This window comes from Panthera onca, chromosome D4 (genome assembly GCF_046562875.1).
Source record: "Panthera onca isolate mPanOnc1 chromosome D4, mPanOnc1 haplotype 2, whole genome shotgun sequence".
Classification (NCBI taxonomy): Eukaryota; Metazoa; Chordata; class Mammalia; order Carnivora; family Felidae; genus Panthera; species Panthera onca.
This window is the reverse complement of record NC_138351.1, coordinates 42,934,513-42,947,721: the sequence shown is the minus strand read 5'-3', so window position 1 is coordinate 42,947,721 and position 13,209 is coordinate 42,934,513. Positions and strand designations below refer to the sequence as shown.

Genomic DNA, 13,209 nt, shown 5'->3' with positions numbered 1-13,209 from the left:
TATACTATAAACTTATTAATAAAATAATTATAAGAAATGTATAGGTATTAAAAAGATTCATGTCAAAACACAATTTTCTTTTCTTTTCTTTTTTAAAGTTTACTTCTTTATTTTGAGAGAGGGAGGGAGACAGAGCATACACACAAAAGAGAGAGAGCGAGCACGAACAGGGGAAGGGTAGAGAGAGGGAGAGAGGGACTCTGAAGCAGGTCCTGCACTGTCAACACAGCCCGACATGGAGCTTGAACTCATAAACCAAATTTACAAACCAAACCTTGGCTGCTTAAACTGACTGAGCCTCCCAAGTGCCCCCAAAACACAATTTTCAAATGAACATAGTTAAGCTGAATATTTTGTTAAATTCTAAAATAGCTTTCTCTAATTACTCTTCATTGAATCAAAATCCTTCCCCACAAACTCTTATTTTACAATGAATTTCTTAGAAATGATTACATACAAACCCAGTGTTTTGGAATCATTAAAAGTCTGTGTTGAGAGTCCCTAGAAGCTCTGAGTAAAAAGAATTTAAAAGACTGCCCAACAACAAAAGACGTGAATAGACACTTCTCCAAAGAAGACATCCAGATGGCCAACCGACACATGAAAAAATGCTCAACATCACTCATCATCAGGGAGATACAAATCAAAACCACAATGAGATACCACCTCACACGTGTCAGAATGGCTAACATTAACCACTCAGGCAACAACTGTTGCAAGGATGTTGGAGAGGATGCGGAGAAAGAGGATCTCTTTTGCATTGTTGGTGGGAATGCAAGCTGGTGCAGCCACTCTGGAAAACAGTATGGAGGTTCCTCAAAAAATTAAAAATAGAACAACCCTATGACCCAGCAATTGCACTACTAGGCATTTATCCACAGGACACAGGTGTGCTGTTTCAAAGGGACACATGCACCCCCATGTTTATAGCAGCACTATGAACAATAGCCAAAGTATGGAAAGAGCCCAAATGTCCATCGGTGGATGAATGGATAAAGAAAATGTGGTGTGTATATATACAATGGAGTATTACTTGGCAGTCAAAAAGAATGAAATCTTGCCATTCGCAACTACGTGGATGGAACTGGGGGTATTATGCTAAGTGAAATTAGTCAGAGAAAGACAAAAATCATATGACTTAACTCATATGAGGACTTTAAGAGATAAAACAGATGAACATAGGGAAGGGAAACAAAAATAATATAAAAACAGGGAGGAGGACAAAACAGGAAAGACTCATAAATATGGAGAACAAACTGAGGGTTATTGGAGGGGTTGTGGGAGGGGGGATGGGCTAAATGGGTAAGGGGCACTAAGGAGTCTATTCCTGAAATCATTGTTGCACTATATGCTAACTAATTTGGATGTAAATTTATTTATTTATTTATTTATTTATTTATTTTTTATTTTTTTTTAACGTTTATTTATTTTTGGGACAGAGAGAGACAGAGCATGAACGGGGGAGGGGCAGAGAGAGAGGGAGACACAGAATTAGAAGCAGGCTCCAGGCTCTGAGCCATCAGCCCAGAGCCTGACGCGGGGCTCGAACTCACGAACCGCGAGATCGTGACCTAAGCCGAAGTCGGACGCTCAACCGACTGAGCCACCCAGGCGCCCCTAATTTGGATGTAAATTTAAAAAAATAAAAAAAAATAAATTACATAAAGCTACAAAAATAATTAAATAAAAATAAAAATAAAAATGATGTTAAAACATTCAATTATAGTGGTGCCCACTGACCACCTGCATCAAAATTACCTGTGATGGTTATTAAAAGTGTTTTAGCCCACCCCCAAAAAAATTTTTAAAAAATAAATAAAAGACTGCCCAACAAGTAAAAATTAATCAAATGGGATATCCAGATTTTTTGTGTTGTCTTTCACAAAAAATCTTCTGTTAAGTCTATGGAACAAATGGAGTTTCTTATTGTTAGTACTATCATTATTTTAGCATTTTACAGTACTGTCTCAGCTTCCACTAATCACTGAATTTATACCCAATATTTTCCCTAGTTCTTATAGAGAAATCAACTATCTTAGGCTATTAAACCGAAGATTAAGACTCAATAAAAATTTCCTGAGTCCTAAATGTCACCCACAATATGCCAGACTCTGTCTTAGGCATAATACTTAAACAAAGCACTCACCGTAGCCACCTCTGTAAAACTTTGGTGTAATGTATTTCATATTAGCAAAAAGTTTTTATTTTTCTATAGTAATTGAAATAGGGGGCTCCCTCCATTAAGTAGTGATTATGGGAAAGTAGTTTTATAGAGGAGCTTTCTCCTTTAATAACGCATGCTTCATAATTTACTACAACTAATGCTGGAGTATTTACATATTCCTTATAAAATTACTAAGATCTAAATTATTACAAATGAAAGTAAACTAGGGATTATTTCACAAATCAATTTGATAGGCATAATTTATAACAATTATTATTTTTAAATGCAGTTTCATCCATAGATTTGTCCTTTGAGAATGCTACTAACAAATTTTAACACATGGGTTAAATAAGTCCTAGAGACTATTGTTCCTTTGGCCTACTTTACAAATAGACAGAATTATAGAGATATGTAAATATAGGATAGATAAATAGATACATAGATAGATAATATATATCCAAAGAAAAACATTTTTCCCTATTTTAGTGCAAGAACAGATTTAGCTGAAGTCTTCAGGCAAAAGTTAACTATCTCAAAAGAAATATTTAATGTGTAGAAAGAATAATCAAAATATTTTTTTTATAATATTATAACAAATACAAATTAACCATAGTTTGGATTATGATTCTTTAAGTCTCATTTGACTATAATTGCCTAAGTCAAAACCATAGTACTTCATTTGGGAAATACTGTACCCAAAGATCTTATAACAAAATCAAATGTAAAGACTGAAAGATATATTTAATATCACTAATCGCTACACTTTCCCAAGAGGATACACTCAAAAATATCCCAAGGGCAGTCACTGAATTAGGTCCATTTATTAATTAGATCACTCAATAAAACACTTACTGACCACCTTCACTATATTTTGCAATTAAACTAGCCAAACTAGAGGCTCTAATTTCTATATACAAACAAGTGTGAAGGACTAAAACATTAGAAAATAGAAAGATTGTAACAAGGGACTTTGTTTCATGGTATCTGCAATTTTACTTTTTTTTAAAATATATTTTTTAACGTTTATTTATTTTTGAGACAGAGAGAGACAGAGCATGAACGGGGGAGGGTCAGAGAGAGAGGGAAACACAGAATCTGAAACAGGCTCCAGGCTCTGAGCGGTCAGCACAGAGCCCGATGCGGGGCTCAAACTCACGAACCGCGAGATCATGACCTGAGCCGAAGTCGGCCGCTTAACTGACTGAGCCGCCCAGGCGCCCCTGCAATTTTACTTTTGAGTTCATAAGAATAAAAATGAGTCTTGATCTAATCTACTAATTTGGTCAAAGGCTCCATGACAGGCATGAGGCAAACTAAGAATATGAGTACTGTTAATAAAACAGTGGCTCAATCTTCATAGAATAATAGCAAGGTTTTTAAAAAGTTAAAAAAAGAAAAACCTTTCATAAAATACCAAGGATTCCACGGATGATTAATTTTAGCAAAGTGTATAAAGTTGAATGTATAAAGAATGCATATTAGAGCATTGAAAAATAAAAAGACATATAAACTATATTCAAAGGACACACTGATGTTATTAAATGGTATAGAAAAGTGAGAATAGAATCAAGTTATCAAATGCATTAAAGTCCATAAAACAGAGATTCATGGCATTAGTGATCCCAAGAATAGTAAAGATTTCATAAAACTCAGATGCATTGCTTTCCAAATTATAGTTTATACATTGTTAGATAACTACACTTAGGAAGTCAGGATTTGGAAATGGTTGGGATGTTTAGAATAACAGTTTTCAACTCTTTTATTACTATTGGTTCTTTTATTTACAACTTTGGTCACTCATCTTGAAAATATGTACAACAATTCACAGAAATAAGCTAAACAAGATAATGTACAAATATTTTTACATAATTCATTACTAGTATCAGAATAATATGCATGACTTACTACTGATACAGTAAGGAGCATTTCAATATATCAAAGTGCACATACATTGTTCCATGGTAGAGGTTATCTGGAGAAGCTTATTTGTCCTGCTTTCCCTACAGTCCACCTTGGTGATCAACTTGGGACCTAAATGTATCTACTGCAGGGGACCTAGGTGGCTCAGTCAGTTAAGCATCTGATTCTTGATTTTGGCTCAGGCATGATCTCACAGTTCATGGAATCAAACCCCGTGTCAGCCTCAGTGCTCACAGCTATCTACTGTGCCATGGAGCATGTGTTTAGTTTAGTAGTTCCAACAGGTATCTTCCATGGACAATAGTTTTTTGTGAAATATTAATAGGTATATTAATATACCTATTATTAATATAATCAAGTAGATCTGGGAAATAAATTATACCTTTCTATAGATTCACAGTACACATTGAGATCTTAACAGCTCACAGAAAAAAAAGAGATTTTAATCCACTGCTTATGATAATTGAGCACAGAACATTTTTCTCTGTCATATTCCCATTAGCTTCTGGCAGAGCAGTATTCAGTAGAATACTAATATGGGAAGGCCATGATAAATATCAATAGGTATTAATGGGTAATGGTCTACAAAAGGAGCACCATGACCAAAAAATGCATATTAAAAACCATAAGACACTGTTGGGGGTTGAAATAAATCCCCTTCAGAAAGGTATGTTCGAGTACTAACTCCTTGGTATACATCTTTACAGAGGTAATTAAGTTAAAATGAGATCCTTAGGATAGGATAGGTCCTAATCCAATTGACTGGTGTCTTTATAACAAGGAGAAATTTAGACACACAGAGAGACACACACATTGAGGGAAGATGGTGTGAAGTATGAAGACACAGGGAGAGTGCCATCTATACATGGAGGAACACCTGAGACTATTAGAAACTAGAAGAGAGAAATGGATTCTCTCCCTCACAGGCTTCAGAAGGAACTAACCCTATGGACATCTTGATTTTGGAACTTTGTGGCCTCCAGGACTTTGAGTCAATAAATTTCTGTTCTTGTAAGCCAGGCAGGTTGTGGTAGTTTGCCATGGCAGCCCCAAGAAACTATTACAGACACATCATTACTTCTTATCTTACCTTATATTCACATGCACTTGAGCAACAGTAATAATATTAATACTAAAGCCTAATTAAGAGAAATACAGGAAGAAGTTTCGTGTCTTCACTAAATATGATAGGTATACTTACTAAAATAAGGCTGTAAATTAAAAAGTATCCTGGACCCAATCACTCTCTTTGGAATTGCTTTTACTTTACAGGTTTTGTTTACCTACTTCTTTGGATAAACGGTCTTGATTATAGTGCTTTTTTCATTCAACTATTTTGCTCTTTCAAAACAAGAAATCCTTTCCTACTAAATGACAAAATACAGTGAAAAACATCTACTCGCATTTTCCCCTTATCTTGCAAATCTATAGAAGAAAACATACATTTGAAACTCATAATTATCACTAACCAACTTCAAAAAGGAATACAGAAGAAGTATAAATGAACAAGAAATTGTGTGAAGAAAGAATTGTACTCTGAAAATAAGCTTGAAGCCTCATCCAAAAGTGTAGTTGTTAGGAAAAAGCAGTAAGAAATTAGTACAATGCTTCTGAGACTCTTTTTCAAGCAAGAAATTCAAGAGGTAGAAGAGGATAGATCTAAAAATATCTTAATTGCTCTATTCCTTCCTGCCATGTCCAAGACTCAGAGAGTTTGGGGGCAAGTACGTGGAGATCTGTTACTATTGAGTGGGATATGTGAGTTAATTTTAACATTTATTTATTTTTGAGACAGAGAGAGACAGAGCATGAACGGGGGAGGGTCAGAGAGAGGGAGACACAGAATCTGAAACAGGCTCCAGGCTCTGAGCTGTCAACACAGAGCCTGACGCGGGGCTCGAACTCACGGACGGCAAGATCATGACCTGAGCCGAAGTCGGCCACATAACCGACTGAGCCACCCAGGCGCCCCTATGTGAGTTAATTTTATGTGTCAACTTGACTGATCAGATATTAGGTTAATCATTTTTCCTGGGTGTATCTGTGAGGGTGTTTTTGTACAAAAGGAACATGTGAATCAGAAGACTGAGTAAAGCATACTGTCCTTCCCAAAGTGATAGGATTCATCCAAATCACCAAAGGCCTGAGTTGAATAAAAGGCTGCATAAGAAAGAATGCTTTTATTTTATTTTTATTTTTTTTGCTTTTTAGCTGAGACATTGGTTTTGTCCCTTTGGACTCAGATTCAGATTGGGACTGGAACTTATACCATCAGCTTCCTGGTTTTCAGGCCTTTGGACCCAGGCTGAAACCATACCACTGGCTCTCCAGCTTTCCAGTTTGACAACTGTAGATCTTAGACTTCTCAGACTCCATAATTGTATGACCCAATTCCTTACAGTAAATCAATCTATCTATGTCTGTTTCTCTCTTTCTCTCTCTTGAGATAGACAGATAGATGGATATAGATATATAGATATAGATTAGATATAGATCTTTTTCAGAATAATGACACCTCATTAGGAAAACTGAAAGGGTTCTATCCTACTGGTTCTGTTTCTCTGAAGAACCCAGATTAATACAGGATAGAAGCCTTGGTATGTGAATTTCAAGAATTATGCAAAAGGAGGAAGATGATAACATGGCTTCCTAAACATGCCCTTAATATCCTGTGTGTACTCCCATGTTTACACTAATGTACTAGATTCAAACTGCTCATATAGCATCTTCTTAACTAGAGAAAGGGTCTTGAATGATAGTTATCTAAGAGTCTCCTTTTTTACAAGTGACTTGTTTGGCTAGTTGCACTGCTCAGTAAGTTGTTATTGAGTAAACAAACACATTAGCAAGTAACTCCAGGTGTGGGACACCTAGCTGGTTCAGTTGGAAGACCATGTGACTCTTGACCTCGGGGTTGTGACTTCAAGCCTCATGATGGGTATAGAGATTACAAAAAATAGTAATAATAAATGAACCAAGTAAACAAATCAGTAACTCCAGGTGTATAAATTTCAAGTAGGTTAAATACTAGCAAGTTGATGTCATCTGATCATTTTATTTTTTGTAGAAAAAGAGATGATAATTTTCCTTTCTTTTAGAACTAAAGTTTAACTCTATAAATATAAATTATTGTTTAGTGGAAAGGCAGAAAAAAGTATTAATTGTAGCTTAGGTTAACTATACCTCAAAACCACATCTTATTCCACAGCACACATAATATAAGACAAACTTTTTTCTCCCTAAGGATAACCTATATTATATGACAAAGAATCTGAGCTTTAAATGTATTGGATTCTAATCATGTGTTAAACAATGGTCTTGTCATAAAATGTCTTAAAACTATTTGAGATTCAATTAAATGGCTACTTCTCAAATAGTATAGGCCTTTGGGTAGTCGTGCATAAAGAATCACAAGTTTAGCCATATTAAATTCAGAAAAAATAAAAACCCTCAATATAGTCAAATGGAAAAAATAACATATTTGCCATTTTAACTATGTAATTTGTCTTTAAAGGACAATTGTAAGTGACTTGAGCTAGGTGAGTATAGTTTTTAACTCACTTTTCTTTTTATATGCTTATCACATATAGAGAACTATGAAAAATTCTCTACTTGCTATAGTTCTATTTTTTTTTTGTCTCTGAGGAGCTATAAGAAATTTATTCCCAATATTAAGCCAAAATCTTCCCAAATAATTTTATTTTTTTACAATTTTATTTTTTTCCAAACAATTTTATTTTTTTTCCAAACAATTTTAAAGTAGTGGATAAATATTTACTTACAAGCAGCAAATTTTTTTTGTTACTTTATTATCTAAGACGCAAGACCAAACGATGATACATTTTTATACATGTAATTAAATTCAGGAAAGATAAATGATAAGCAGTGATTTGTAAAGGGAATGTTTACTTTGGTATATCTTTATCTTTGCAAGGTTATTACTAAAGAAATGATTTAATGTTCACCTTTAGTTGTAGCGCCTTCTCTAAGTTTTCAATCTTTCTTTCAGCTTTCCTCAGCTTCCTCAGCTCCTCTGAGTCTGTGAAAGAACTCTTTGGGGACAAAGACCTTGAACGTTTCACAGGTGGTTCCTCGAGAATAAAACAAGGACATGGTTGAACTAGTTGGAACACTGGATTATGAAAGACATGCAAAATTAAAGAACAAGTAATTTTGAATACTAATAATGAATTATAAAAAAAATCCTGCATGGAATACCAGAGAAATAACAAGCGGAATTACCACAGTGCTACCGCTAAAGGTTTCTCTGTGACTCGTTAATGAGAATATTCATTTACATTTACATTGTTTCTTTCAGAATAATGATGTCCCATTAGGGAAGACTAAAGGGTTATAGACTCAGAAATGCAAGAAACCTCATTACAAAGGAGGGGATAGAGGCTGGTCTAATTGCTCTATAAGGGTCCAAGGTTACACTTGATAGGACAACCAGAAACAAGAGGGAAAGGATTTTTTTCCCTTTGAAATAGTTTAACACACTGTGAAGTTGAAGGAACAATATGCTTGAGGAATATAAATACAACAGACAGTAGATCTTATACCATAATGACCATATGGTCATTAACTATAATGTGGCTAACTAGAGACAAGAATGTGTGTTTATATTATGTACAGCTTCATATACCAATCTGGAGAAGGAATATGTGAGAGCAACTATTAAGCTGGGCAACATATTGTTCATACTTACTGCATGTCCTTATGAAAAAGAAAGAAAATTTTGTTCCAAATATCCCTCTCATTTTCTTGACTTTTGTTAAAAGCAACGAAACATCAAAGTGTTTCATTTTTTAAGTTCAGCAATGTAGCAAGCAACCAAATTAGACCTATAATGTATCTCCATTTTAGGAATGTTTTCTTTCATTTAAATAAAGCTCAATACTCTGAAACTACTCCAAAATGGCAAGAAATGTTTAATGCAGTTATGTTTAAATAAATAAATACATATGTACATATATAAAGCTCACTCTTCTGAAAACTACTAATAATATTACAGGGAGTAAATAAGACTGTAATAGTAACTTGGATCTTTTCAAATACTTCCTTTATTAAGACAGTTCTATTCATAGAAAAAAATGTAAAGAATTAAAAACAATTATCTTGGAAAACACAGTATTCTGTTTATAAAAAAATTTTCTATGCTGAAGTAACAAGTGTGAGAAAAATATGTCTAAATTTTCTTACTTTTCTATGTATCTAGAATTTACATATTTACAATGTTATACAATAACATATTTATAACGTGATATTATAAAATTTTTATATTGGTCAATGTTCATAGACTCTCTTGCAGCCTAACAGGAATACATACTATAGTGTATATATACTGTAATACAAATACTACAAAAAGGGAAAGTTAGACACTAATAAATGAGAAACATGCTATGGAAAATTTGCTTATTTTCTGTGTTGCTACATGTTTAAATATGAAATTATAAAATTCCATAAATTGATGTCAAATTCCACTTTATAATTTATATCTACATGGGCAGTATTTTAAATATCATATCTGAATGAAATAGAAACATTAAGATATATTTTTCTTTTAACAACTAATACTACTTTAAAATGATTTTTTACCTAGATTAGCTTAGCTATAAATTAAATACATGAGGCATATACTTAGCAAAACTTTTTAACCTAAGAATGTTAATCTACTGCAAACAGCTATACTACTGCTAATATATTTAATTAAATTAGGGATATATTATTTAGTTTTTAAAAGGGGAAAACTCTCTACTCACAACAATTTTTTATCAAGCATTTGGCATATAACATTTTTCAAGCTTCCAGAAATATAAGCAGAGAAGTAAATGCTGCTGTTTTTTAACTTCATTGCTTGTCTTGCCAGCCTCATCCTGACAAATTCACAAAATGACAAAATGTCCCTACCTTATGTTTTCCTTCAGTACTTGTCCAGATGCCCTTCTCTGAGGAATCCTTGTTGGTAGATTTGTTCTCTGAGAGTTTTTCATTTGCTATTTTTAGTTTTTCCTGTAAATACTCGATTTCAGACTTCTGTGAGACCATTAAAGTTTCTAAGCTCGATAAAGATGGCCGTTGAGATACCTATTAAAAAAAAGCGTAACTGCAAATATATATGCATGTTTGTATATTATTTATATATGTGCAAACACTTATCCATAATATTACATTATATAAATAAGTATTCAGAGAGGGACAATTTCATTTCAATAATGAACTATAAATTAGAATTAGCTAAACTTCTATTATCCTAATAGAATGGCATTTTCCAATAAAATAGCCAAGAGTCTGTATAAATATTTTCCCAAATAATATTGCCATACAGATTTGCAGAAGAAAAAATTTAAAGCATGGTTGCATGAAATATACCACTCATAAGTAAATTAATTATTTCAAAAATACAATTATACACATATGTATTTCTTCACAAAATACTCCAGCCACCATTTGATCATCATGAGTCATATAATACCACTGAATATAAACCTGGTAAAAGGAAACCAACAGCACTATAGGTCTAATTGTCTTTCAGTGTATCATAATTTAATAACATCAACACAAAAGACTCTGATATTTTCAGTCAATACAGCCCATTATATTCTCTCTTGAAATTTATTACTATGTCAGATAATCTGTTAACAGTAAGCATCACATTGTAATTATAAGAAAAAATCACAGAAAAATTAAGTATGTAGGATATCTTTTAGAAATGTCAGTTCAAAAAAACCAGCATTCTATAAAATTCTACTACCATCTCAACTGAATATATTTGAGACCATTAAAATCCATGCACATACTGTATTTCAAATTAAGCACTCCACTTACAAAAAACAAAAACACTAAATCATAGTGCAAACAAAGTTTTTGTTGATTTCCAGCAAAGAAAGTCAAGATTACAATCACAAGATTCTCATATTGGATATAGAGCAAGCAGCCCTGAAAATAGTTTCATTTAAAATGTGGAAACCTTATCCATCCTAAATGATATTCCTAAGGGCTATCAGAAGAATACACATGTTTAACTTTTTTGAATCAATGTTGGAAAATTTTACCCTTTTCTGGTTTTAACTTTTTCTTTTTTTAGGGAATAGGGAAAAAAACTGCCCTAATTCAAACTTCTAATTATTTATGAGAGAGGTCATCTTTGATTTATTTACATTGTTACACTTTTGTCTATTTAAATCACTTGATTTGTTTTCCAACCGTCATTCTATTATATTGCTAAATATTTTTCTCAGTGTTGTTTATGTTGTAGTTACCACATTTACAATATATTAAATACTTACTCCAGTACCGTTCTTTAAATATCAAATTAAAATACTTCAAGCACTTTTATTTCAAACTCTAAATGATTTTTCCCTATTCTTTCCTCCCACCTGTAATCACCATATGATTATTATTTATTTTATTTTCTCTTCCTATCGTGTAAGCAAATTTACAATGTTTATAACTATTCCGTTTGATTGGGCTGGCAATCTGAACAGTTTTCAAAAGCTACCTGCTCTTATCCAGGTTCCTTTAAATAAAATTATGAAGAATATATTAATATCCTATCATTTACCAAAGGTATTTTTAAAGAAGTTGTTCAAGGTGAAACAAAAATTTAGAATAAAATGGAAATAACATAACTTTAGTTTTATTGGTGTATCCAGTAAGAAATCCCATGTTCTTTAAATGAGTTTAAATAGTTTATTTATTTAATAATGAATTATATGTAGTAGATATGAATATAAAAATAAAAATATCCAGTCAAGAAGCTGCAATGATAAATTCAAATATTCATGAAGACACTAAAAATGCTCCAACAGTGGATACTATCATCATCATAAATGATTTCATATTTAAGGAGCAGTCCTTCAGAATTCTTCAACAAACAATAACAGAACTTCAAAAACTGTAATAATGATTAACTCAAATTCACATAGAAGCTGGGAAGATAATGTAAGTAAATAAGTAAAATGGGTTGTTTTCGGTTTGTTTTAAAATTATAGCTTTAGAATTCATTCAACAGAGATGCTTTATAGACGTATTAAACACGTATATACATTCTTTACATCCACAAAACAACTTCTACATTCTCCCGGGTTGTTTTTTCTTTAATCTTATCCTCTCCCCCTCTTTCCTTTTATCACTTTTGCTAGAGATATATGCACAATAAGTATTTTCATATTTCTCTTAATATGACCACTTTTAAAAGTATAAGTAAAATGAAATGTCAAATGACACTCTGCCTCACCTCAGGTCATAACAAGGGTATATGGCAACAGCAACTCAGCTCCAACCAACCGTTTCCCTAGAGGAATGAATGTGGCCCACTACTGCCAGAGCTGCTGATTTTTCAAAAGAAGGAATCAGGACTTCTAACAGAAATCTCCTAATTTTAAGATGTTGGCCACACTCAGTTTATGACTTCTGTATTTTGAGAACATGGTTGTGGGAGTTATAAACCCCTACAAATTTTCTAGAGAAATTTTGAAATATGCATCAAAGCCATCAAAGCACATAAAAGCATATCAAGCTTTTGGCTTAGCATTCTAGTCATGCTGAGGGTTGATACAGAAAGATATCCATGACAAAATGTTAAATGAGAAAAGCAAGTTACCAACGAATATATTATATAGAAACAGATTTCATCAAACGTGCATAGGAAAAAAATAAACCTTAAAATGTTTTACTTAGTGCTTTTTCTTAGTGGAAAAATTATATGTGCATTATTTTTTTCACATGTATTTGAATTAATAAATTTTAATAAATTTTAAATTTTATTAAAAGTAATAAATTTTACAATGAACACATCACTAAAAGTTTTTCAAAATGTAAATTTTTTCTTCAAATAAAAGGAATAAAAGTTGACTATAAAATTTTCAGGTTAGATAAGAGAAATATAAATGGGAAATCTTTCTATAATTTCATCCCTTACAGTTCACTAGTGGTAACTTTGCGCTATACTACTCAGATGTTAAAAAGAAAAGGAAAACCATTGTAATTCTGCCCTTTAATCTGCTTTTTAAAATAGGCTTAATTTTTTAGAGCAGTTTTACACTTATAGAAAATCTAAGCAGACGTTACAGAGAGTCCTGTACCTCCCACTCTCACCCATCCAGGTTCCCTATTATTAACAT

The 13,209-nt window shown here is 32.7% G+C and overlaps 1 protein-coding gene across 2 annotated transcripts in view; it reads right to left on the bottom strand.

The window, feature by feature from the left end:
• The window catches only part of CNTLN (centlein), a 311,202-nt gene that overhangs the window by 144,508 nt on the left and 153,485 nt on the right, over positions 1-13,209 (bottom strand). For both annotated transcript variants that reach the window (XM_078436769.2, XM_078436771.2), the window contains exons 9-10: positions 9,995-10,171; positions 8,050-8,175 (exon numbers count right to left, since the gene is read on the bottom strand). In XM_078436769.2, the coding sequence (XP_078292895.2) occupies positions 8,050-8,175; positions 9,995-10,171 (303 nt within the window). The remainder of the gene's footprint in view (positions 1-8,049; positions 8,176-9,994; positions 10,172-13,209) is intronic.